General features: G+C 38.6%; 3 protein-coding genes across 20 annotated transcripts in view; 1 reads left to right on the forward strand and 2 right to left on the reverse strand.

The window, feature by feature from the left end:
• TTLL5 (tubulin tyrosine ligase like 5) overlaps positions 1-1,002 on the reverse strand; it is a 158,608-nt gene extending 157,606 nt beyond the window's left edge. For all 12 annotated transcript variants that reach the window (XR_015796951.1, XM_088145304.1, XM_088145302.1 and 9 more), the window contains exon 1: positions 828-1,002. Coding sequence is in view for 9 of the 12 variants with exons in the window: in XM_088145302.1 (XP_088001428.1) it covers positions 828-839 (12 nt within the window). In the remaining 3 variants the exon portion in view is untranslated. The remainder of the gene's footprint in view (positions 1-827) is intronic.
• A 176-nt stretch (positions 1,003-1,178) lies between these two features.
• On the forward strand, positions 1,179-7,605 carry ERG28 (ergosterol biosynthesis 28 homolog). Of its 4 annotated transcripts, none has more exons than XM_007436486.4 (5): positions 1,179-1,317; positions 2,669-2,823; positions 3,237-3,327; positions 4,247-4,365; positions 4,647-7,605. In XM_007436486.4, the coding sequence occupies exons 2-5, from the start codon at positions 2,691-2,693 to the stop codon at positions 4,724-4,726; spliced, it is 423 nt and encodes a 140-aa protein (XP_007436548.1). In that variant the 5' UTR covers positions 1,179-1,317; positions 2,669-2,690; the 3' UTR covers positions 4,727-7,605. The 4 variants fall into 4 exon arrangements, with proteins under 4 accessions (XP_007436548.1, XP_025027832.1, XP_007436547.1 ...); XM_025172064.2 differs by having other exon boundaries at positions 1,194-1,327; XM_007436485.4 differs by having other exon boundaries at positions 1,291-1,393.
• A 271-nt stretch (positions 7,606-7,876) lies between these two features.
• The window catches only part of FLVCR2 (FLVCR choline and putative heme transporter 2), a 51,142-nt gene continuing 31,298 nt past the window's right edge, over positions 7,877-27,720 (reverse strand). The window contains exons 4-11 of one of the 4 annotated variants that reach the window (XM_088145311.1): positions 26,868-26,935; positions 25,624-25,727; positions 21,167-21,277; positions 20,691-20,796; positions 20,027-20,138; positions 18,701-18,756; positions 15,691-15,785; positions 7,877-12,642 (exon numbers count right to left, since the gene is read on the reverse strand). In XM_088145311.1, the coding sequence (XP_088001437.1) occupies positions 15,705-15,785; positions 18,701-18,756; positions 20,027-20,138; positions 20,691-20,796; positions 21,167-21,277; positions 25,624-25,727; positions 26,868-26,935 (638 nt within the window). In that variant the 3' untranslated portion in view covers positions 7,877-12,642; positions 15,691-15,704. The remainder of the gene's footprint in view (positions 12,643-15,690; positions 15,786-18,700; positions 18,757-20,026; positions 20,139-20,690; positions 20,797-21,166; positions 21,278-25,623; positions 25,728-26,867; positions 26,936-27,720) is intronic. The other 3 variants (XM_015889500.3, XM_025172062.2, XM_007436487.4) reach the window with 3 other exon arrangements.

Below are 27,720 nucleotides of genomic sequence, written 5' to 3' on the forward strand. Positions count from 1 at the left end.
ATATATCATCCAGCCATAATATGACAATCAAATATACCCATAGATCAAAAGCATATAATAACTCATGCACTTGACCCACTGCATGAAATAGGATTATGTAAACACGAGTCTAAAGAGTACAGTATCAGAAAGCGTTATTGCTAAGGGATCTTAAAAGCCTTTGCTGGGCTCCATCAATCGTCTGTGCATTAGGCAGGTCCCCATACCTCAAAACTCCCAATATCAAAAGTCTAGTTCAATGATATTCAACTACAGTACCATGTTTTGCACACTGTCTTCCCTTACTGTGACTCCTGGGGTTACTTTTTCTGAGGGTTCAACAGCTACCTGCAAACACTTCTCTCGTTCAAGCATCACTGCATAAAGTCGGTTCGCAAATCAAAACTTTTCTTGCAGAACTCTGGCAAAGAAACTCAAGCGAGACACGGAGGGGCTGGGACTGCGCTGGAGGACGGCACTGCCTCTCAGCGGGAAGAGTCGCCAGTCTCTGCCGGAGGACTCGCTTTTCCCCTTTCATGGGAATCGCACTCCGAGGGTCTTGAGGAAGAAGGGATCGGGAATTGTGCCGGAAAGCAGCTCCGGGACCTGGTTTCATCCCCGCAGGGGGCATTTGGAAAGCAGTGTTTGAATTCCGCCAACTTTGCGGCCGGTCCGCGGATGCCCCCCTCCCCGCCGCTTTTACGACAGCCTCCTCCATCCCGTGGATGCCGGTCACCTCTGACCATGGAAGAAACGCTACCTTCCACCTGCGAGGCTCAACTTCTTGTCCAAGCAAGCTTCATGCATGCAGCAAAGCCATTGTTCCTAAACTCCGCTCAGCGCCATACCTGCTGCTTCATCTCCTTTGGGGCCCGGCAGTCACGATTCCTCTTCCCGGCGCTTCTCCTGTTACTACAACAACCAACAGACAACCGTCTCCTCCCTTACTGGAGACACATTTGCGCAAGCGCCAATTCTCGGCTCCCGCCGGTGCCCTTTTCCATACGCATGCGCACAATGTTTCCGTGCGTCTTCTTTCGCCTCTTCTAAAACGGCGTCATCAAGATTCCCTTTTTAAAAAAGGGAAGCCAGAGAGATGCTCTAGGTTCCTCCACCCACATCTTCGAATTCTACGTCATAATGCCTCAGAAGGATTCAGCGCATTTGATAGGTACAGCTGCTATACCATCCATGTGACGGTTTAGAGAAGGACACAGAGACCAACCAGGAAAAATCGACGCCTGACAGCGGACCAATCATTACGCAAACTAAGAAGGGGCGGGGCTACTGCTCCTTAAGTGGGAAGTGAGCTGCAAACCTGCTACGCCTGAAAATCAGGTGGGGCGAAGTAAGATCTGGATGTCCGTTGGTGATGGGGTTTGCATGTGGATAACAAAGGGGTGCGACGTGCATGGTAGGAATTAGGTGGCAGGGCAAGATGGCTAGCACTGTAAAAATCGCGGGGAGCAAGGAGACATTCGGAGAGCATTCCTAAAATTCTATGTAGTTATCACTGCTTCATCCATTTGCAATCCATTCCATTTGTGTGACGAAGGATTCCATTTCCAGTCCTTCGTCACACAAAACGAGAAAGAGGCCCACCGTTTAACATACCATCGAAAATTACATAGGAAGAGAAGAACGAACTTATTCAAGGCCAAAACGTGAGGAGCCATAAGCTCAGTTAAGGCTGATACTGTAGTCTCCTGACCAAATGATCAGGCCAGGATGTGCTGTTCCGCCCCTTCCTGCTCGGGGCATTTTTCAGAAGCGGAGGGCGACGGAAGCTTCTTACGGTTGTTGCTTTTCTGACTGATCGATGCAGTAAGGTTGGTCTCTGCTTCAGGGGGCAGGCAGAGCAGCGTGCTTGTGGGCTCACTCCCCTAGTCGGATGGATGGGGGCTGAACGTGCAGACCTCCAGCTCTCCACATCATTCGATAGTGGTCCGTAGGCAAGATAGAATCCTGAGTGGAGAATGCTTTTATATAAGGGAAGGGAGAAAGGGAACAAAGAATCGAGCTCTCTCTCCTTGTTGAGGAGTTACTTAGACAGTACAGTTGCTAAATCTGTTTATAGAAGAGTTGCTCTTTTGTTTTGTAAGCAACTAGCTGCCTTTTCTGTATAAAGAATATGGGAGTTAATGCAAGATGATTGATTCAATTTAATCCTAACCAACTAGTTCTTACCACCTGGTGTTCTCTAGATCCAATAGAACTATAACTCAGAAATACTAGCCAATAAGATGCTGATTAGGAATTCTAGAAGCTTTAGTCCCATTACATCTGGAAGGACTAGAAGGAAGAAGCCTGCTATATGTATTTACTGGGAAATCTGTCTTCCTATTTTTCTAAACTTGCTTTGCTTGAAAAAAAAACTGCATTTACAACAGATTTTCCTCCGTCCTCTCTTTGGGCTAACTATTCCCTCAAGCACACTGAAAAATACTACTTTACTGCCACTCTTAAAATAGTTTTCCATTGTTAGTCCAAATAGTTTCATATCTGCAATATGGAGGAGCTCCCATCTTCTCATTTGCAGCTAAATGGCCTGGCCAGGCTGCTCCATGAAATTATATACACCTTAAGAGGAAATGCTGCAAAGCATGAGCGACATAGACTTTGTAGTCATGCTTACTAAGGCAGGAGAGGTATTTTAAACTCTTGATTCTGTATTTGCTCACATGAGCAGATTGTGTCTTGCTGCTTCCAAGATGAGCCGGTTCCTGAACGTACTTCGTAGCTGGCTGGTTATGGTGTCCATTATTGCCGTGGGGAACACAGTGCAGAGCTTTAGAGACCACAGTTTCCTTTCTGAGAAACTCTACACAGGCAAGCCAAGCCTCGGTAAGATTTGTAAAGTGTCATGTTTGCACTTGGATGCCACTGGAATCTAAAAATGGAATCTGTACTTTGTCTATATTGCAAAGAAATTTTTATTCAAATCTTAAAATGACTTTTTTGCCTTAAATATTGTTTAGTCTCCTTTTATCCAGAAATGTATTGCATGGGTTTAGTTACTCTTGCTCCTTCCTTAGAAAGGTTAGACTGTAACAAATGCTTCAGGCACAGACAGGAGGCAGTTTATTTTCCATATCAATCCGTTCTCTACCCTGCTCCATTTCAAGATTGAAAAACCTTGATCCTTAGAATAATTTCCAAACCCATTGAGTATTGCAGGCTCCTATGTATATTGCTAAATTCTGTTTGAAAATGTATACATAAACAAGTTGCTGTAATTCTCTATTTTCTCTATTCAGTAAATGGTCTCCAAGCTCGAACCTTCGGCATTTGGACCTTGTTATCTTCTGTGGTCCGCTGCTACTGTGCCATTGATATCCGCAACAAGACGTAAGTAAAATAAGTACTAAAAATAAATAGTAAAAGGCACAATTCCTTACCAACCCTCTTTATTAAACTTTCTATTCCTTACAGACATAGTGCGGTTGGTCATCCAGAACTCTTTTTCAACTTCTTTATGTATTTGGGGAATGTTATTTTCTCAATATGCTTGTGCTTGTACAGAGTAAAATAGGCATAAAGAAAGAACTGCTTAGTAGACTACTTGTGTAGGATTAATAGCATTGGTCCCTAGTTTGTGTCCGGTTAGAACTCTGAAATCAAAAGTTCAAAGGTTAACATTCTGGTATCTAATCCAGTAAGGGGTAATTTCCCTCTTCCACTAATATTCTTCCACTGATAGTTCTATACTGCATATTGATTACATTAACTATTTTCCATCAGTTGTAGTGTTTTCTAAAAGGATACATGTAAAAGAGTGTGGTTGTGGGTTTTTTTTATTATTATTTAGTTGGCTACAGCAGTAGGAAGGCAAGGGGCTTGGCATTCTGTAATAAGGCACAATCTTTGTTTCTAGAAGTCAAGAGAGACAAGATGTAATAGAGCACCGCTCTACAATTTTATCTGCCAAAATGTCACATTTTAAGATCTATCCTGCTTTGACCAAGCAATTCCAAACATTTACAAGTTTTTAGTACCCTTTTCAGTTCAGGCTATGCTGAACCTATTCATCTGTCTAGAGACCAGCACACTATCTGTGGTGCTTATGGATGGCAGGGGCACTAATTCAACATGCTAGAAGTGCCTTCGAGCAACAGTGGGTACAGTAATCTCTCTAGTTTCCAAGAGAAGCCTGACTAAAGATGCAAAGGTACAGCATACTCATTTGCTTTCAGATTCTCCTGACTCTGATCTCTTTGTGTCATCTCTGTAGCACACAATAATCCTTTCTTTGTGAACTCTCTGACAGCCTCTATAACATCACACTTTTGACCTTCTTCATTGCCCTGGGCCACTTCCTCTCTGAGGTGTTTATTTATGGCACAGCAGCTGCAACGATTGGTGTCCTGGCACCCCTAATGGTGGCAAGTAAGTAATTACTGAGCTGCTTATCATTTTCTGTTCCTGGAATTTTGTTTATTTCCAGCGGTTTTTTTCCCCCACACTTCCCCCACTAAGTTTTACAGCAGGATTTTCAGCCTCAAACAACCCTGTGAAGTTAGTTAGGTGGAGTGATAATGATTTCTCTAGAGTCATACTGGAAACTGAACCTGGAGTTTTCTACAGCCAAATGCAACTAGCCTTTTTTAAGATATAAGAGATTTTATTGCATTAATGTTCTCTGTTCTTACTCATTTTCTATCTCTCAGGTTTCTCCATCTTGGGGATGCTGATTGGGCTACAGTATCTGGAGGTAGAAGCCACATCACATAACAAGAAGCGGAATTGACATTACAGCTCCTGTCATCTCATCTGTCCGCCAGTCATCTTCCAGTGTCTACCATATTATCTTCTTGATCTTCTGTTCTCAGCCTGTATCATACAAGGCAGTCAGAATATTCTTGGATTTCCCTGTTGGTCATTTTTGTTCCCATTTGATTTTGATGTGAGCAGACAAAGGCAGAAAGGTAGTTTTGAACAGTTGCTCCAAACTGGGTATGGGGAGCAGTATCTTAAAGCATCAGCAGATTGGGTAGTAGAAAGGCCTCACCACAAGTTGTGCCAAGTGAAGGTTATAGATTCCCTCCCCTGACAGTCTGACGGCAAATAATAGAAAAAGCAGTGCTGCCCAAAATTTGCTGAAAGAGAGGGCATGTAAATGTCTCTGTGGCACTCTTGAGTAGCTCCATGGCACTCAGCATAGTTGTCCATAAGGGTGGCTTGCCATAAATGAAAGGGACTTGTGAAAACTTGTGAGGTAGAAGCATTGGATTGTCTCTCATGCCTGAGCTTAACCCAAAGTACCTTATAAATTCTTCTTTCTGAAGACTAAAGAGCAAGCCTTAGTCCTTTTTTCCTTTAGCAGGCTACTTGTTTAGGTAACTGCTTTCTTCCATCTTCTAGTTCCTGTTTCCTTTTCTCTGAAAATAACACAATTCATTTAATTGCTGTTCTTTTCTGAATTTATATGAGAACTGGAACATTTTAGGCAAGGCAAAGAAATGTGCATAACAAGCCTATATATATAAATAAAATAAAATAAGGCTTTGGAGTAACTTTTGTTTAAAAAAGGGCTGCCAAAGCCACAGAACAAATAAATAACTTCTGCTCCTGTAGAAAGAGGCCAAAATGTTTACTTTTTCATTAAAATGAATGCTGCTATTGTGGTTATACAAAGTTGTATCTGGTTCTGTCCTTCCACAACGGAATGGACATAGTAATGAAATGGATTCTCCCTCTGATCTGATCCTATAGCTTCTCACATAGTCACCAAATTCTGTTTTTGTTTTTTATTCTAATTTTTAAATTGGTGGTTATAATGGTTTGTATATATTCTTGATTACTCTGCCCAGAGCAACTATGTGAGATGGTAGCTATACAAATGTGATTAAATAAATAAATAAATGTGCTTTGGAGATCAGAGAGTATCTGGAACAGATTTGGGAAATGCACAAAGAACCCAGAAAAGAAGAATTGAATCCTGCACTGCATGAGCAAAAATCTTCTCATCTCAGATTGATGTAGCCCACAATTAAGTATTTATCTACCTCTCTTTACCAGAGTACCATATGTTAATGGATTGTCTTCAGCTTATGTGTAATTTGGCTGCTCGAATGTCATCTAAAATACTAGGTGCAGCTATATTAATACCAATTACACCAGCTGTCAATTTGCTACCAAGCTCAATCAAAGTTTCAGATTCAAATACCTGAAGGAGTGATTTCTCCTATGTTTATCTACTTGTGTATTATCTTCAGATGAGACCTTTCTCTTTCATACCTAAAGAGATACATCATACATCTAAGACAGGGCCTTCTTTGTGATGGAATCCTTTTCTGCGGTGCACTGTGGATGTACAGTTGACATCAACATGGTATTCTTAACATGTTTTATTTCTCCAGCCATTGTAACTTGAAATCATTGTTTGTAGCTGGTTGAATGTGCCTCTCAGTTATACTAATAGTGTTTGTTGCTTTAATATTGTATTGTCTATTGGTCTGTATGCTGTCTTTTGTGTAAAGTGCTTTATATGTTTTTAAACAAATAAATATAGATTATTGAGGGTTGGGATGCCCAAAGGCATGTGTCTCAGCCATGTCAGTTTTGAAGGTGATGCACAGAAGCAGCTCAACCCAGTCTTCCCTAACCTAGTAACCAAATGTTTGGGACTACAACCCATTAGTTCCAGCCAGCATGGGCAAGGTAATGGGACTACAACTCCCATTAGTCCCAGCCAGCATGGGCAAGGTAATGGATTGGAGGTTGTGTAGTCCAAAACTCTGAACATTCAGGGAAGCTGTCTGAACCTTTCATTGGCTGAGCAGTATTTCCTACATTCTAAATTTTTTAGTAGTAGTAAGCAAGGAACAGTTAAAGGAACTGGGTATATTTCATCTGCAGAAAAGAAGACTGAGGGTAGACGTGATAGCAATCTTCAGGTATCTAAAAAGTTGTCATATAGAGGAGGGAGTGGACTTGTTCTATGTCATCCCAGAGGGCAGAACCAGAACCAATGAGTTGAAATTACAGAGAAGTAGATTCAGATTAGGATTGGGTGGAAATGTCCTATTTATGCTGGTTACCAGCGTAAAGTGGAATGTTCACTGGAGGTCTTTAAGCAGATGTTGGATAGCAGTGTGCCTGACAGCCTGCACCAAGCAGCTGATCTTGATTTTTCAGTTTCTCCCAACTCTGTGAATCTCTTGTCATCTTCCCTAGAGGAGTTAGATTGTTCATTTTCATTTTGTTGTTTAACAGAGCCTTGTAATTTAAATCGTACTCACAGGATAGATAAGGAATGAAAAACGTACTTACTTTTAATGCATGCTGATAGCTGAAATAAGGATTTTATGGTGTCTAGTATTTATTCCAGATGAATTAACTTACAGTACATGCTAAGCAAATGAAACTTAAAATAGGGAAAGCAGTGTCAGTTAACTCTTAAACTATTCAACTTACAATTTACTAGGCCTGGGTTCATACAACATAATAGACTAAAAAGTGTTTGGCTGGTTTATGGTTCAGAATGTGCTAACTTAGCCAAGGTGATTAATTTCTAGTCCTGAAAAACTCTGGAGAATCTTTTCCTTGCTATAACTGACCATATGAATTATTTTAAATTGTTTTATTTTTTAAATAATCATTTTCCTCAAAAGAGTTTTGGCTGCACAGCTCTGTAAACTCAAGGAAGTCAAAAATAAAGTAAAACAATTGCATCACTTGAATTGCTGTCATTTAAAAAAAGTACCAGTGGTAACTACCGCAGTGGATGCTGAATTTTTGTTTGGACGGCATCAGGGAGTCACCCTCTGGTGCTCTGAGCAAAAATTCCATTCCCACAGATAGCTGTTAACAAAAACAACACGGTTCAAATAATGTATTTAGGGTTACCTCTACTTATGGCCAATATAAAACCAGTTGATAATTGTTTTTACCTGCTCCTGTAATTCTCTCTGGCAATCCTAAATGCATATATAATCGGAAGGACTCAAAATAAGCATTCAAGCATTTCATACAAGGGTGTCATGAGTTCTCAGGATTGATTATACAAAATACAGCATACAAGAACTTTCTTGTGAAACTTAGATTTTTTAATTTTTAGCATAACAAGGATGAAAAGACAACAGTTTCTCTCTCTGTTCCTGGCATTTGCCCCAAAGGAGATTTGAGTGTAATACATTATTTTCTGATCCAACTGCTCTACAACTGGAAGTTAATCATCACTCTGCCAGCAATTATACTGCTCTGCTAAAATATTTGTGTGCCTTCCCTAAACTGTTACTAAATTCCCCAAAGAGTTAATCAGAGGCTTAAATTATACTTAGCTGACAATCTCATGGTTAGCAAAACCTGGATCCCATTTCTTGTGTCTTTGGTTCCACTTCTACCCCTGGATATCTATCCGGAATAGCCAGATTCCATACTGCATCACCCTCCTTGAATAGCAGTCCCTATGCTAAGTCTTTGGCGGTCTTGAATACCCCGGAACTTGCTTCTCTTCAGCAGTCAAAGACTGCTTTAGTCCATCTTTGCTTGCTAGCAATTTTTCCTCTTCAATTTCTTCCTGCAAGCTTCTTAGCCATGTCAGCCCTCCCACTCTATAGGACACACTCTGTTGGGAAAAAAACCTTATCACTTCTTAGCTATTTCCAAAACTGAAGTATAATTTGTATATCTGGGTAGTCAGAAGGTAGGCAGTGTTTACCTTCTTCACTGTCATTAGGAGCTTGATGCCTAACAAATGCAGCTGGAAAATGTATCAAGAATCTTTAGCCTCAGAAATTTCACAGACTAAAAAGAAAAATATATGATTAACACCTAAACTAAGCTAGGAGTCTACCATCAGAAGAGAAGCGCCCATAGCAACTAAGGCACTCTTTTCCAATCTGATTGGCCACATGTTGTTTGAAGAAAGATTCATTATTACTGAAAATACAGTGCAATTAGGAGTCTAAACTAAGGCCTCTGGATTTTGTTGTCAGATACCAATTGATAACACCTCCCCACCCCAAAAAAATGAAAAAAAAAATCTGGCCAGCTGCCCTGTATTACACTGTTGACCTTAATTACTCCCTAGATTTGATATCTATTTACAGCTAAATAAACAAAGCAATCATGTTGTATGTGCTAAAGGCAGAATGAATTTCACATGCTCTTGCAAGAGATAGTTGTGCTTTAACATTTTTCTCAGTAGTAATTTCTAGGCTATGGGCCAGACTATGACATTGACTTCACTCTGATTAACACTGAACTGGGGTTTAGCAAAACATAAATGATTAGCCTTCTATTTCACAGACTGAAAAAACTGTGAAGCGTTTATTTCCATGAAACAGGTTATTCTACCATTGTTAATGCTAACTATAGTTTGGAACACATGTCACTGATTAAACAAACATGTAGGTGAAAACTTCATGTCTGCATAGAAAGTGGCAGACAAGCCTGGAAAAAAGCCAAGTTCTGCCATGTCCCACTAAACCAGTGGTTTTCAAACTTGGCAAATTTAAGATGTGTGGACTTCATGCTGGCTGGGGAATTATGGGAGCTGAAGTCCACACATCTTAAGTTGCCAAATTTGAAAAGCATTACACTAAACTGAAGCTAGCATGCCAACCAAATGCAGATATCTTGCAGTACATTAAGATTCAGCGGTACCCAGAACAAACTGCTATGACATTAAAATTACAGAGTTACATATTTGTGTCACATTTATTGCAAGTAGATAAGTTGCAGCATTTGCATAATTACATCATGAGCCATCATATGTATCCCCCTATGGACACCCACTAATATTTCTAAGGCTCTGAGTCCAATAAATTCAAATCCATTGCTGAATTCACACACCATGTTAAGTCACAATGTGTTTTGATTGGTGTGCTGGCTTAGTGTAGTATACAAATTCAGCATTCTCTCAGAATTGCTCTGTTAAAATGTTTGGAAATATTGTCTACTTTGTTTTTACTGTAATAATTCTTAGTTGACCCACCTAGGACTACACTGTTAATGTTTAGGAAGTAATAAAAAGTCAAGAGTAAATATGTCACTTTCTGTAGTAGAATATATATACAAATTATCTGAAGAAAAAATTGAGACAAATTCAACTATGAAAAATACAGTAATTGAAATAATGCAGTGTTACTCAACCTACAACTTGGAACCACTATACCATAAATTCAGTTGGGACTCTGCAGATTATTTAGCACCAGTATACTGACATCATTGCAGTGTTTTATTTTCAAATGTTTTCTGCCTTTCTATATAGGAAGTTGAAAGGAATCACAAAAAATATTGCTACAGAAGTCACTTTTGGTCAGTATTATCTACTACCAAGCCAGTAAAGAACCTGAGTAAGTTATTTGCTTGCTGGGAAAATAAGCATTTATTACATTTATTATATTAAAACAAATGGCTGCATTTGGCATAGTATTGTCATGCAATAGTGACTGGTCAGAAAAACTGGCAGCTAGCAGACTTTGAAAACAAAGAAATAGAGGCAGCATACGTAAAGCAGGGAAAGAGTCAGACCTGAATAATGATTTCTTATGTCAATGAATGAGGAAGCCCAGTGCTAACTCCATTAAGAATATCTGTCTACAGCTACACTAAGGAAAACTAATAGATTAGAATAAATAGAATTTAAATAAATAAAATTTTCTATTAATAGAAAATTAATAGATAACTCTTGCCAACATTCCTTTCAATGGCAGAAGACAAGCTCTGAAGAACGCAATCTGCAAAATCCCAAAGGGGGAATGCTCATTATTTTTTTTATTTCATTTGTATCCTACGTATTGTTGTTCCCATTTTATCCTTATAACAATCCTGCATGGTAAATTAGGCCAACGTAAATAAACTGACTAGGCCAAGATCATCAGCTGAAATGCCAAGTGGTAATCTGGAATTTCCCTATCCAAATCAAACACCAAATCAAATGGATTGGTTTCTTCAGTCAGAAAATGGTTGTGAATAAGTACAATTACAAAGCACTTTGTAAAACTGAAAACTGCTAAAGAATGAATTATTGTGCATTTATTCTAGAGCCAGAAAAAGCTACTTCAAGATAGACTTTCATGTCACTTGACTGAAGAGTCCCCACAATATTGCCTCTTTATAGCTACAAGTGGTTTCCCAACTAAGTGTTACACTTCCTAGCCCAGAGAATTCTCGCTTCTCTAAAGTCTCAGTGCACTGGCTACTGTAGATAAAAGGCAATATTCAGCAAGACCTCTGAACAAACAAACTGAAGAACTGTGAACCCTCTTCAGATGGATGGAAGTTATACAACTCTTCTTGTTTTGATTAGGAATGAACCACCTTAAGCTAGGAATTCTTCACAAATCACTCCAAATTCTGGCTGAGAATAGCTGCTAGGCCAACTCAGACAGCTATTTCAAAATTACAAAATGTTGCCCACAAAATTATGCAGCAGTTCAATGATATATTTCAATTAAAGTTATCTGAAACTGAAATGTTGCATTGTAAGGTCCTCCTCCATGTTGCCTCATCTGATTTGTGGATTTTTTTTCCTTGCAATAAAATAGAATTGTTGTGTCATCCTGTCTAGAGTAGACTGGCAAAACATTATTGTACTCTTTTACGGGCTATTAAAAAAAAAAGTTTTTTCTTTAAAGCTTCTCTTTCTCCACACAAGAGGCACTTAGTCATCTACAATTTACTTAGCCTAGTTCCTCTTTCCTTGATAGTGAAATGTGGTATAGCAATATCAGAGAAAAATAAACCAATAATTAAACTTCTCCACCCCTCAAAGCTGACTAGTTAATTTTTAATTAACATTGTTGGATACTACACTGACTAGTTCAAATTTGAGAGAAAACATTTAGAGATTTCTTGGTTATGAGAAAAATATTATGGAAGACTGTTATGAAAGCCATGTGGAGCCCTTGTTTAATTTCTGCTTCTGCAGCTTGTGGCATAGCAATGTTGCAGTGCTGAAGAGCAATAATGTTGGGGAAAAAAAGACAGACTGCATTTCTCAAATATTGTTTAACAATCAGTTACCCAATAATATTTCTAAAACACCAGCATATTTTTTTAAAAAAAGATAATTCCCATTTTAAAACAGTGATCAGTTAATTAAAAATACCTGCTGCACTGGGGTTACCAAAAATACTCTACAGTACAAATAGATATTTTGAAGAAAAGGAAGCTAAGCCATCTTTGCTCTTGGTATGATTGATAGCGAATTTCCTCATTCACAAATCAATGGTTGCACTTCCATTCAGGCTGCTCACAGAGCAAGTGTTTCTGGTTCTCCCTAAGGAGCAAGGGTCTTCCTTTAGATCCATTTCATGCCCAAACCTGCAAGTCTACTGCCACACAAAAAGGATGAACTTTCTTAGTCCATGCTGAATATGATGGAAGCAACACTAGATCCAGTCATGTGGTTTATAAGTGCCAAGGCAAGTCAACTGCTGTCTTCTATTATCTGCCAGTCAACAGGACAGAAAAGCTTGTTCAGCTGAGAATAATTCAAAATCTTTGTATTTCTCATTAGCAACATGAACTATTTTGTGGATTGTTTTCAAGCCAAACCATATGTAATGGGAGGTAGAGATAGTAGAAATAAGAACATAAGGCAGTGGTAGCAGGAACAGTAATAGCTTTTCAGCTGCTTACAGCCTTTGATGAACTGATTCCTCATACAGCAGTGCAGTGTTGGTCTGAGTCAACTCCCACTGATTTCTGGAACTCAAAGAGAAAAGATGCACAATTAGAGAGATCAGAGGGTATAGTGAATAAGCAGCTCACTTTCACACTGAATTAAGGCTATCATACCATTTACCATACAGATTTAGTCAATAATTCCACTAAATCATGGGCTTTCTCTCAAATAAGAATGCAGGGATTCAGCTGCTGCTTTGCTGCCTATCACCTCTAGCTAAAGTGATACAAAATACAGAAATTGGTGAGATTTATAGATGAGAGAGCTACAGTGGAACCTCGAGTTACGAATTTAATCCATTCCATGACTCTGGTTGTAACTCGAATTGGTCGCAACACGAGGCAAATTTTCCCATAAGGTTCAATGTAATTACCGTTTATCCATTCCGGCGTCCGCGGACCACGCGTCAGGGGCGGAAAAACGGCAGCGGACCAGGCAGCAGGGCGGAAAAATGGCCGCAGACCACGTGGAACGGGTGGGAAAAGGGCCACGGACCACGTGGCATGGGGGGAAATGGCCGCGGACCACGTGGCATGGGTGGAAAAATGGCCACAGACGTGTCAGGGGCGGAAAATGGCCACGGACCACACGGCAGGGCGGAAAAACAGCCACGGACCACATGGAACGGGTGGGAAAATGGCCGTGGACCACGTGGCATGAGGGGAAAATGGGCACGGACCATGTGTCAGGGGTGTAAAAATGGCCACAGACCACGTGGAATGGGCGGGAAAATGGCCGCGGACCACGTGGCATGGGTGGAAAAATGGCCACGGACCACGTGGACCGGGCGGGAAAATGGGCGCGGACCACGTGGCATGGGTGGGGAAATGGCCGTGGACCACGTGGCACGGGTGGAAAATGGCTGCGGACCACGTGGCACGGGTGGGAAAATGGCCGCAGACCACGTGGCATGGGCGGAAAATGGCCACGGACCACATGGAACGGGCGGAAAATGGCCGCAGACCATGTGGAACGGGCAGAAAATGGCCGCAGACCATGTGGAACGGGTGGAAAATGGCCGCGGATCTGGTTTGTAAGTCGAGGCGAGTTTGCAAGTCAAGGTAAATTTTTGGGGCCGGAGCTGATCGTATCTCGAAAAATTTGTAAGTAGGGGCGTTCGTAACTAGAGGTACCACTGTATATCCATGTTTAGTTAAGCAGAAACCAAATACACATCCCCTCTGCCTCACAAATTAGGACTTGGTATTACTGCATTTCTCTATCACACTAATGGTGGAATTTGGCAGCTTTGCTTGAATAGCTGCAGAAAAAACTGCTACCATCTAAAAACCTCATGGCGACAGGCTAACATGCTTTTCTACCACTTTCTGGTAGAGCTGCTATTCTCCAGCTCTCCATCGCTGCCCCCAATTTTGCTAACTAGATGCAGGTTTAAAACCACATTGATGCTTTTTGCTTATATCATAATTTAAGATGGTTTCATTTTGCTGAATAGCCTCTCTGCTTCTTTTATGTCAAAGAAAAGTGTATATCTAAATAATATACACCTTTATTCATGAAAAATAGCACTCATTAAGCCACTGATCTATGGCGCTGGCATACAGTGCTTTTTAGACAATATTTTATTATTCCTAGAAGCAAATACTTAAAGGGATTCCTATCTAGGCCTCACCATGGAAAATCAAGCTTTAGGGCAGGGAAAATACTTTTTTACACTTCAAAAATATTGACTTTCAAAACAGAAACCATGATTACTTAAAAACTAGAATTCTAGGAGAACATTAAGCCAAGAGTTATTAAATAACTTTACATCTTGACTTTTAGTGAGGATTGCATCCTGAGACAGTAGTCATATTCATACGCTTTATTTTGTAAGAAGCAGCACTAAAAATAATGCCGATGCCACATGTCCTCAAGTTCACTGTACGTCTTCTACAACAAAAGAAATACAACCCTGAAGATATATGAGAGTTCAAGTTTTGACCACTCACCAATCTAAAGTTAGCCTGAAAAACAGAATAAACATTAATCAAGCTAGGATTCTCCATCACCACCCCCACACTCTGGCTAACTCCTTTGAAATTCAAGCCAGTATTAGCAATGGCTTACATCTTAATTTCTTCCCCTTGCTGTAAGGAACTGCCACTTGAGATTGGTGAGCAATAAAGATGGCAATACACATATGACCAGGGAAAGCAAAATATGAGGAAGAGGAATATATAACCAAATTAAGCATATCCAGAGCACAAGAAGTACAAAGTATTAAGCAGAATCAGGAAGGCCTCTTTGAAGAAAGGATTAGAATGCTTTGTGAGCTGCAGTAGTTTAAAAAAAAAAAACAATCCAGGGGCTGATTTATACGAAGGATTTAATATTTCCTTTGTAGATAGGAAGACTACATAGTCTGTAGTCTTTGTTTAAGACTACGTTGGGAGCCAAATCCATTCAATATACTGTAGGTCTTTCCCTAAAGTCTCATTTTGAATGAATCTCATTTGCACTGAATATCCACTAGTTGAAAGCTTTCCTGAAATTTCCTGGTGAAATTAGGACAAATGGCAACTATAAATTAAATGCCTATAAAAACAACAACTCTTAAAATCTCTAAATATGCTTAAATACCTCAAGAATCAATGTGCGATTTACCTCCACATTTTTGCGAACAGAATGTACAGGTAATGAATATTAGTGTATACTAAAGAGAAATGAATTCTTAATGTACTGTATATGAAAAAAAGTTAACTCCAGAAAGAAATTCTTAAGGGAAAAATGTTTCAGGATACATTATTTGTATACAAATCCATACCCTTCTTTTCTTCCTATCATTTGTTTGTTTATTTAGCAAATTTATATAGCCGCCCATCTCACAAAATGGGTGACTCTGGGTGATGTACAAACATAATAAGAATTAAAAGCATAAAAAAGCATTCTAAAAACATAGTGTTTGTTCTACCAGTCCTGGTGAACAGTCAATATGATTTTCACAAGATGTACCTTAACTGCTCCACATTTAGTACTCTTTCCCCATAACTGTTCTAGAGTCTGTCACTGGGTTGGTACTACTGCAGCCTCACATAAGCAGTTGGCTAAGCAGGTTAATATGATTCTCCTACCTTTGGTTTGTGAATTATTGAGCAGGGATGGGAAATGATGGGGATAAGGTACTAGGTCCATAATTCATTAGCTGAGCGTTACTGCTTTGAAGTCTCTGTAAAACAGCCACATGTCACAATCCCATGGATGGGCAGACAGAACAAAAAGATGGTGCTGCGGGGAGCTACAGTTGTCCTATCATAACCAGATAAAAATGGAACTAAAGAACAATTCAGCCTTAGAATGGATCATTAAAAATACTGTACGGTATGATTTTTGGCTTTCTAAGCCTACTTTTTCCAAGGCAGCAACCTCTGAGCTTGCTTCCCTCATATGGAGATATTTCATTCTCACTAGAACTGCACTGAATGCTCACAGGTTGAAATTTTCAGTATGAAAACTATACTTTCAAACTGAACATAGCAAGATCCTCTGCAAAACATACATGTGTTTTTCACTTTTTCATGTGACTTGTGTAACCTATCTCCCCCATTATTCTTACATATTTTCCATCATCCCTTTTGAAATGTTATCCTAAATATAGATAAGAGCTATGTGCATGACATAGCTGACCCTAGGGTAAACCTTCTCACAGTCCAACAGCACACACTTACTTATGTCCCTGTCAAATGGGGCATGACTGTTTTCAACAATGTCCTAGTTGCCACCAGAAAAACTAAGAGATGCCACTTTCTGCCCTTTTTTAAATAAAGAATTTATTTGGAGAGAATAATTAAAATCCATGTTTACCCTCTCTTCCATACCAGATTACAATAGCCTTTCCTTAAGATAGACAATCCTAAAACTGGCAGGGATCAATAATATTTAGCATAATTGCTGTCAGTGTATGTAAACATCATTAAGAGGGAAGACAGGTGAAGTGATGCCCATTGTGTAAAGAATCACCAATTTATACTTAAAAGTCTACTAAATTATGGACATAGCTAGACAAAAGCAAAGGAAAGGTCAACAGTTAAAAAGGGTAATATTTTCCTGTTCCAAGACCTAGGTACAGGATAGAACATAATTTTCATTTCTCTTTAAAGTTTTTTATCAATTATATATATGCCAAAATAACATTTTATTTGAAGAGATGCTTTCTTGGTTAGCAGATTAAAACAGAGCTGGTCACTAGTCCCAGAATGGAACAGAAAGAAAAATCTGAAGAGTGCCACCCACTAACTAAATACATTTAAAGATGTTTCCAAATAAAGGTTTTTATTGTACAAGTGCCCCACTTCATTCACAGAATTTTACAGGAGATCCAGGTGTTGCTGTTTTCTATTTGTAACACTCTTGGGTTTTCCACTGCTCTCTTTCTTCAAACAGAAAGAAAAAGCACAAAAACTGTACAGTGTCTTATGACTGGTAACACTTGCAGTCCTCTATCATCCTAAACTGAACTAGCAGTAGTTCAATTTAAGCAATCCCTTCTTGTTTCCTCACAGACTTTGGAGAACTGAGCAGTTGTCACTGACAACATACAATACTTTTTTGCCAATTAGTGAAGAGAACCTGTTTCAGAAATAGCTACAAATTCTTTCTTAATAAATATTCTTGAAATTCCTCTGTTCCTATAAAAGCAACATGGCTTTTCTGGCTAAGGAACTCCTTTTTTATCACTCTTTCAAAGAAGGAAATATCAGCAGATAAATTCACATTGCAAGTCTTTATCACATCACTACAAAGCTTCAGGACCCTGGCTTTCAAGACAAGAATCTCTCCTTCCCCTCAAGGTGTCTAGTCAAAGGCTAATTCTTATGCTATGTCTTGCTAAGCCTAATAGGCCTCTTGGAATGGGAGGAGGGGGTGTCTGGAAAATGGTACGGCTGTTGTCCTAAGGCCTTCTACTCCTAAAGGTGCTAGCTTTCTTGTCAGGGAAGAAAGCTATATACAACCAATCATGATTAATACCATGACCTTAATAAGTAATGAATCAATACATTTGCAGAGACAGCAGAATGTAGGCTGGCAACAGGGCTACTATTGCCATGGGAATGTTGGCTATAGATATTTTTCTTACTGACTGTTATAACTGAGGAATCCAGGCATGACCAAGCTTCTCTCTTCAATCACTGAAGTATGGGCTTAACATCCCAAATTTCATAGCCCAGGGACAGAGGCTATGGCCAATTTATGCCTTTTTTCCCATTCTTCTTCTTTCCACCTCAATCTGGCATCATTTATTTGAGTATTTATTACTTTCTCCTTTGCTTTTTAGCTTTTATAGCCTTTCCATCCAGTTCCTTTCTTCTTGCCTTTCCTCAACTGTATCTCCATGTCCATTAAAACCTGGGGTGGGTAACTCTTTTTTAGTACAGGACTGTACTTCTAAAAAAGTCCATGCTTTCATACATACATGCCCATTGTGTCATTCCCTTTTGGGATAAACAACATTATGTAAAGTGCAGAAAAGGAATAAGAAATACTAAGCCAAAGAAATTAAAACATGAGAGAAGAAAAATAAAAGGAAATATAGCTAAATCGTATTATACCAATACCATTCACTATACTGCTCCATAATTCTTTATCCTTGCAAGCCTTCCTTGTCTCATTACATCCATACTCTGCTTTATACACTGCCTTTTTCCTCTAAAAAAATTCAGTTCTTTCTTTTTAAGAATCTTATGAACTCCTTCCAACTGCAATTTCCTTAGTCTACCCCTTCCCCCGACCCATTTATTCTTCCTTCACATATATGTTTTCATATATTTGTTATATGAAATATGTATCAGTATGCAAGTTATGGATGCATGCATGCCATCACGCTGAAGAGTTATCTGCATTTGCTTGGGCCTCATAGCTGGACACTAGGGAAAGCTGAACACAAGCTATGATCTGCTAACTGTTAGAGCAAACAGAGCGACTCTCAACTTCATAATCCACACTTGGCACATTTGAGACATCTGAGATACTTCCTCAAGTAGTATACTTCCTATATTCCTGAGATACCCCAATTACTCATCATGAAAACAACATTATCACTGGAGACAGCTGACATAAACTACAGTTTATATTTATTTTACTCACAGTTTGTTCATTATCCAGATTGGCCTGTTGTCTTCGGAGATCGGGTTTGATGAAAGCTGAAGCATAACAGGAAGACAATTTGGAGTTTAAAACTCAATAGGTAGGCCATAGAATAGGCGTATAGGAGTATAAGGAAGTATGTAGAACAAAAGAATTGGTATTGGACATCATGAAGGAGAAATAAATAATGATTTCAATTTATTTAGAAAAGTTATAGCTTTGGCAACTAAGATCTGCCCCTCGAGGAGTATGCAGGTAACACAAAACAGTTCATCAAAATGAAAGTATAAAAAAGGTATTAAAACCTGAATCTGTTAAAAATATGCTGCTGTTGTAGGTTAAAACATATAAAAACACAGTGGAGTAAAGGTTTTAATTGCAGTTATAAGTGTTAAAATGTTGGATATTACCTAGGGATGTATAAAATCTAATATTTGAACCACTTCTGGTTTAGAGGAATTACTTCTACAAAATTGCACTCCCACAGCAGTTGGATCAGTATGCTTCAGAGGAACAGAATGTTATTAGTTTTTGCACATTCCTAGTGACTCCATTCCAGGAGAGGCTTCAGAATATGGCTGCCCAAACCTAGAAATCCTGTTTATATTCTGACTAATTGCATCACAAAAGATGCCAGAATTCAAGGTAGGGTCTCAAGATGCTGAAAACAGTACACAAGCAAGTTCAAGCAGGGGGAGGTGATTTTTCATATACCTTTTACACAAACTATTTAAAGGATTTGTCCATAATAACTAGTACTTTTGAACTGGAAGCATTGCAAATGAAAAAGAAATGGTATAATATGTTCTAAATGTACACTAGTTTGCACTAGAAGCTAGTCTATCATCTATATTTTGCACCAGCATCTACTCTTCAAGGGCGACTTCAAATTGAATGTGTTACTCTGTATGTGCGTGTGTGTGTGTGACAGTGACCAAAGTAAGAAGACAGTTGCCAAATCTCCTACAGCAATCCCTTCTTAAGCAGGAGTTCTTTTAACCCTCTTATATGACCACGAGTGGATAAAGCATTGAAATATACTTCACTCAGCCCTTTAGCTGGTGATTTCTTCCGGAAGGGATTGCAACTAGAGCCCTTGTGGGCAACAGGTTTTCAGTTAAGCAATGGCAGAAGGGATATCAACTTTGTTCCTGACCTCTGATCCGATGCCTTGTAAACCAGGCAAATTTTGGAAGAGGCCTGTTTCCTCTAGGCACACTAGCAGCTCACTACTACTGTAGTTGCTGACTATGTTAGGTTTATAGACAAAAGTGACCCACAAACTCTGCAGAAATAGGTATCAAAACATTTGAAGAGTATAGTTACCAGTGATAATAGTGCCAATGAACAGGAAGATGCAAAGGAAGAGGTTCCCCGCTTTAGTCCCAAAGTTATCAATGATCTGTCCTTGGCTAATGGTAAAAATTATTCCAAAAACCTAGCACAAGATAAAAGAGTTATAAAAGAAGGATTAAACAAAGCTACAGTTGTTCACCAATCCTAAATTATTTTGCCTATCTCTCATGTTCTTAATAGCAACAAAAAAACCACTGTCAACTCCCTATCTCAGCCCCCGTGACTATTAGTGCCTAACTATAAATGAGGTCAGAATTATTAGAATACTTTGTATTTTGAAAACTGCTATAGAATTATGTTTAGTAAAATTCATAACACATATTTAATTACATTATTGTAAGGAAAAGAAGTAAAGTTTGTGTCACCTAGAAACTTGTTTGGAAAACAGTAGTAGTCTGGTTTAGGGAGACTATGCTGGATGACAGAACATTATGGAACAGTTTGATTTATCAACACGTGGTGCTATATTCCTGGGCCAAGAGATGCCGCAGACTTCAGACTTGCAAGGTTCTATCAATGTAGCTTTACAATAAAGTAGAATTAGCTCATCTGGTTGTGATTCCTATCTGGTTTATCCCATGAGGCCAACAAAACAGTCCTAGAAATGTCTCTTTGCTACATTTTTTGAACTAACCTGTGCAGAAACATTAAGAAGGCCTGATGATGTTCCTTCGGATTCTGGATATGTTAATTCTGCTGCAAATTCAAAGCCCAGAGGTAGGTAACCCGTCATGAAAAAGCTGTCAGAATAGATGCAGGAAACACTTCAGCTTCAGCACTTATGCAACGTTATGCTCTTGGTGTTTTAAAGAGACAATGCTACTCCAAGTTCATTTTTCCCAGGTCTTAAAAGCCCAACACCGCTTGCTTCCCTTCAACGCTTTGTTTCTCAGAGGCTTGAGGACTACATTTCCTAGAATTCTCATCAGAAAGAAGAAAACCTGCAAGGGCTACAGTGTATATCTCAATGAAAGAGGATCCGTCACTCATTACTAGCTATCCTTCCCTTCTTATATACTGCAGAGCCAGTGGAGACTATCTCAGTGGCAGAGACAATAGCAAAACACTTTCACAGAGAAAAGTAACCCAAGAGGGGAGAAGTGAACTTACCCTAGCACACCTGCAGTCACGAAGACCACCCAGATATGGCCTAGATCCAGGGTAAAAGTATAAACAATCAGGCCCACAAATGACATGATGTAAACCAACAGTGTTGTCTGTCTGTAACAAACAAAAACACTTTCAGAATTTATTTATTCAAATTTATCAGCCCTCCAACCCCAGAAGAAGGATGTCATTGTTCCAGCCTTACATCCAATAAACATACATATATACATATAGTTTGCAGATTTATATGCCACCCCAGTCACTGACTCTGATGGCTTTTTTATTTATACTCTATTATCATTTAATGAAAATGTAATCTGACTGAAATTAAATATAGAAATCAAATTAATCTTCACAGTACTGGAGGTTTTCTTCATTCTTTACAAAATTATAATTGTATTGTATTGGAATGTGAACATCCACCATGTTCCTTGTTCTACCTGGCCTTATTTTGTTTAGTCTTCTCATTAAATTCTAAATAAATGGGAAGCTGACATGCTGTAAAGCAAAATGCCAGCTACTAGCATTACTTTTTTTTTTTACAATAGTTCCCACAGGCATTCTTAGTAAATAAAAATGGTGAATAGATTTAACCCAGTGTTTTGTTTAGAAGTATGCATGCATGCTCAGAAAAAAATATAAGCTGGAAAGCTAACAATACCCTCACCATTCTGTCTTTTGGAAAACGGGACTTTTTCCATGTACCATGTCAATTGACTGATGTCAGCAAGTCCTTCCAGAATAGCCTTTTTGTGATAGCTCAGTGTTTCCAACAGCCCCAAAATGTTGCCTTTGCCCAGAGTATGCTTACTGAGGCATTGAGGAAAGGAAACATCGTCCCATTTCTTTTTCTTTCCTTGAGAATTCTTATGTTTCTGTAAATTTCAGGATTTTCTTCAGCACACCAATATTTCCCTATTGTTTTGCAATGAACTCACAATAGTTACAGTGTTGTTGATATTAATCAGCTGAGTTAACTTTTAGAGATGTTAAAAGTTTACATCACAGCAGGTGATCTTGACTGATCTCAAAGAAGCAAAGCAAATACTTCAGTGAGAATCCGCTAGGAAATTCCAGATTGATAAACTTGATGGGAAGCTGAAAAATGTCCCAGGAGAACGCAGTAATAAGCCTCCATATTAGTGCCAAGAAAACAACAAGGATATGTCCACACAGTCCTCAGAAATCAAGCTGGACTAATTTTTGCATTCTAATTTCAGCCAATTTTGGAACAAATTTTAATTTAATGGTAAGTACACAATTTATATGGTAAAGTAAACAGCCACCTCAGGCAGGAAGCATACATAGTTCAACTGATTCAGAGTTCTTCTCTGAATCAGAATTATCTCCCTTGAGGCTTAAATTAAGGGTGTACAATCTGCTCAAACAAGTGCAGTATGCATTATAAAATAGTGCCAAGCTTTCATCAACTGGTAAATTTTTCAAAAGACTTTACAGAAATCATGCTTCAATAAAATGGTAGGAACAAATTTTTCCCAGAGGTTAAACTCATCAACAAGTTTTATCTTTTACTCGACCCATACCTCAGGGCTCTATTTCTTTCTACAGATAAAGACAAGGTTTTCTAGATGGTGACAAACTTGTTAGCCTTCAGTAAGGCTCTGAAGACATGGCCTTTCCCTCATTTACTGGGCCTAGATATTATTTAAACCTGGCGGGTAATGTTGGTTAGGTTTTTTTTTTTCAGATGGTTTTTTAGGAACTTTGGTTACATGCGAAGTTTATGTATGTATGTATCTTTATGTATATATGTTTAATTATTAGGTTTCTTTTGGTTATAGATATTGAATTTATTTTTTTACTCTTGTATTATTTTCCTGGCATGTTTTTATGTATGGTTAGTTGTCCCGTGTCACTATGTTGAGAAGGGCAGTCATAAAATCAAAGAAGAAAGAAAGGAAGGGCAGTCATATAAATCACATACATATGTACTGTACATACATAAGGTAGACCAGCCACAAAATTTGCAGAAGAGAGAAATGATCCTGCAAATGCTCCCTCTGCATTTCAATTCTATTTCTTCATCTCTTGCCTCCCCCTGCCCCCCCCCCCACATGATCCCAGTCAAACCTTAGCCAAAGAGGACCTTTCCATGAAGGAGCAGTGGATATAACCATCGTTTAACAATTTACCCACTCATATCTCACCAATCCCAATGATCCCATATTTCTCTGACAAATACAGCTCAAGTTCTTCTGTCTTGCTCTATACTCTAGAGGCTCATCCAGACACTTGATTTAATGTTTTCTTTCCGTCCCTAAGGGGATGGCACTGTGGGAGGAGATGGGTTTTGACAGATTGCTAGAGTGGTGGACAGTCAAAGAAACCCCTCAAGGTAAAGTTAAGGGGACATGTGAATGTGCCCTATGTTCAGCTGCTCATTTTACTATTTATCCATGATTAAAAAGCTCCCCAATAAAGCATTACACAAGCAACATTAATGCATCAGTGTAACTACTGTATAACCACTGTTATAACAGCAACAATGCCCTTAATTTCCACATAGTAGCATAGCTGCCTTTTAGGGACAATAAATCCACAATGCCACATAACTTAAACAATTCTGGATTGAGTCACAAAACTAGTATTACAGGATTGTGGGGATTTGCATAGTAGAGCCTTAAAAAAAGGGATTGAGGGAAGATACTTTGTTAACGCTGAGCCTCCCAAAATGTTTTTCTCTTCCTAGTTCTTAGCAACTTTTATATTGTACCATCTCAATTTCTTTGTAATTTCTTACTGTAGCTATCCTGAAAATTTCCATAAGGATCTGATTTTGTTCTCTGTACTTCTCATACTTTCTTAAATCTATACCAGCAGAGAGCAACATGTGCCACCATGAGTCCCCACAACCAAAGGCTGGCGTTTAGATGTCCCTCACACAGTAAAAGCCACTGCAAAGTACTTCTCAAAGATATTATTCTGTTAAATCTTTCACCAACTTCAGCATTCTTCAACTATGTCAGACTACCACTCTCAATAATCTCAACTAGGATGACCACAGCTGGCTGGAGAGTCTACAATTTGTTGTCCAGCACATCTGGAGTAGTCCTGGAGATATAGAAAGAACAGTTGTATTTCTCTAGCTTTTGATGTAGTTTCCTAACGTCACCTTTTAATAAAATTCACCTGAACTCTTATGACATGAATAAAAACTGAAACTTTCTCAAACCCAGGGCATAAAAAGCACTAAACAAAGCAGCTGCAAATAGTACAGTAGTATAACTTTATTGATTACTCAATTAACCATATCAAAACAGCTACAAATAGAACAGCATGGTTTTCTATAAGCCCACAATGATAACAGACAAGACAAGTTATGGTCTCTGAAATCTGTGCTCCCCTTGTTATGCTAAGCTGGGGAGCAGTTGGAATCATGTACAAAGGGAATCTGAAGACTGGAAAGTATATTGAAATGTTACCTCATCTAAATTATTTTCTTCATATGTTTTTAACTACTTCACAGGTCAGGTCTGAAATGAAGAGGGGTCTGAGAGGTTAAGTACCATTACCTCCTGCCACTTACTGTATTTCTCCTATTAAGTGCCACAAGTTTATTTACCATCATTTTGAAGAAAATATTTTCTGCAGTAGCATCTTTGATAGCAAATGAGGATCAAAGTGGACTGTATCTTTCCCCATTCCATTACTTTAATTCTCTACATTTCTTTTCATAGACGGGAAATATTTTAATTTTTAATTTTAATGAATGCACAAAGAACATATTTTTATTAACGGTAAGCAAAAATTCCTCCGACCCTTCAGAAAATTCTCTGATTTTCTCAGAAAATCTTTACCAAAACAACTGCCCTACAATTATGATCCACATAACAAACAGTAGAAATCAAGGCCATATAAGCCAAGGCTTTATAGAAAAAGCAGTTCTTATTGCCTGATAACTGGCTTTCTTATTAGTGATATTTTTCCTAATTTTTCCTCGCACCAGGCATGGGCCACTTGCAGTCTCCTTATGGCCAACCAGTAACTCATCTGTACACTCCAAAATAGATGGTCCAAATTTTTGAAATTTTTTCTCATGTTGGAAATTTGGGGAATTTTAATGGGTAAAACAGCTTCTTTGAGCCTTGTAGAGAAAATAAAGGTTTTGATTAAAAAGATAACTATATCCTTTGATGCTGGGGATTTTGACAGAAAAAAATGGTGTCTTAAGCCAACATTTTAGATACACATTTTATTTCTTAATCCCCTCTCAAAGAAAAAAGAGGGCTGAAAATTTGAGCCCCACTCACTCTGGTGATATCACAGTATCAGTAGCCACATCTCCTGTAGCCCCAAGTTGACCGACACAAAAATAAAGTGTAGCCCTAGGCCAGAAAATGTTGTCTACTCCTTCACTACATCCCTGATCTACTCATTGAAAAAGCCTACCTCTTCTCCAAAGAAGCAGAGAGAGGAAAGAGGTACAACAAAGGACTTACTTATAAGTTTTGGTTCTGTCCAACCAGATGCCAGAGATCAAAGCTCCAACCATGCCGCACACTATAATGGTGAGACCAATTCGGCCAGCATTCAGATCCTCTCCCTGAAGCAACACATGCATGCATACATCATCAGGTTTTTTACTTCACAAAAAAAAAAAAAAAAGACCTGAAAAAGTCAGGGTAAAATTATCACAGTGGTATAGCATAGCTTTTCCCAGCTTGAACACTCTTCAGATATGTGGACTTCAACTCCCAGAGTTCTCAGTAATGTTCAACCTGACTAGAAAATCCTGACAGGCCCAAGTACAGCACAGCAGGTATGATCTTACACCAAGTTCTTCAAGACCTGAGCTACATCCCAGCTATGAGGCTCATTAACATGCTCTCAGCCCAGTTATGGTCTTCAAACCTGATGTGTTTTATAGGATTGTTAAACAGATGAAATAAGGGAAAAAATAGCGCACACTGTGAAATATGGGAACTCCTTAAAAGAACATATATGGTAGACCCTTAACTTAACAGGTCTTGGTTTAGCAGACTTCAACTGCACTGGATATCTGTCTATACACTATACGTTCCTTAACATGTGTAAAATCCCATCTGCCATTCTATGCATGCCTAAAATGGTAAAATACCTACATAAAATAAGCATTTGCAAAATGCTATTCCTATTTTACACCTGTGTAAAATGCATAAAATACATAAAGTATGCAAAATTTGCATGTGTAAAATCTAATACTGGTTTAACAGGCATTCCACTTTAATGGACATTAGTCCATTAGTCCATTAGTCCATTAAATCAAGGGTTTCTTGTACACAAGTATTATCTGCCTTCACCTCATGACTTCAAATTTAGTTCTTGCTTTTTTCAAAGACAAAATATCCAACAGCAGAATCTGAAATCAAAAAGGGAGAAGCTGGCCAGCCAAAAGATAACAGCAGGAATGAGAAGGTTTAAATCCTGCCTGCTGTCTCTTTTTCTCTTGCTTGATTTTAAAGACAGTATCTGTAGTTGTCACATAATGTTTAAAGAGAATCTTGTTCTAATCTGATCAGAATCCAAACTGGCTTTACAAACATTTCTCTTCCATTTTGGGTGGCATAGTTGAGACACATATAAAGACACCTCTGTCAGTTAATTATTAGATTGCTCCAGAGGAAGGAAGGAATACACCCACACAGAGAGCTAATATTTTCAGTGTTACATCAGAATGAAGATATCTCCACAGAAAATTACTTACTGGATAATGCTTCATTACCATACGATTTAGCAAGGTTGAGAGGGCATAGAAGCAACCTGTGTTTAAGCCTGAAAGTACAGAAAATACTGAATTTACATCATGCTCTGAGTTTTGCTACATTTTGCAGCCTAAGGAATGAACTCTTGAACACAGAACTTACATATTCAGATGAAAAATCATTATTTGCCCCAAACTATCCTGAGAGTTTATTCCGGTACTGTGATTTCAGCATTTACTGAAGGCTTGATGCATACCTATACTTGCATCATGGTTTCCATAACATTGGTGCACATCTTCAGAAATTTGTGCGCATACAAACTTTCCAGTAATTGTGCACTTGTGTTTGTTTATGAAAAAAAATCAGTAACAATAATATTCAAGCACATGAATGGAACAGTGACTAGAAGACATCAATTTGGAATATTGAATTCATTAAACAGGAACAAGAATCCCAAAGTGGGAGAAAAGTGAAAATCAAATAAAATCATGAATCAAGAATTGCAAAATGGACTAAAGTACTATTTCACACTATGTCTTACATGAAATGGCATGAATAACTACATACATATTTATGCTCCATGTATACTGAACACCGCAAGTTCAGTTGATAATGCTATTTTTATTGCAGCAGAAATATCTCATGTTCATACACTTCACTGATAAGACAAAGCTGAACTTTTAAACACACAGATTAATACAAAAGAATTCACCTCACCCAAGTTAGCATGTCAGGGTCAAAAAGCAGATGCTAGTCACTGACCTCATTTGTTATCTGCTTCCACATACCTTAGCTAAACATAGTTGTAAACTAGCATTGGACTAAAGTTCCTGTAGCCCCAAATTTGTTCTACAA

Source organism: Python bivittatus, unplaced genomic scaffold, assembly GCF_059951505.1.
Source record: "Python bivittatus isolate LINGU-HERP-01145 unplaced genomic scaffold, Pbiv_v1 ctg000480_np1212, whole genome shotgun sequence".
In the NCBI taxonomy this organism is placed as follows: Eukaryota; Metazoa; Chordata; class Lepidosauria; order Squamata; family Pythonidae; genus Python; species Python bivittatus.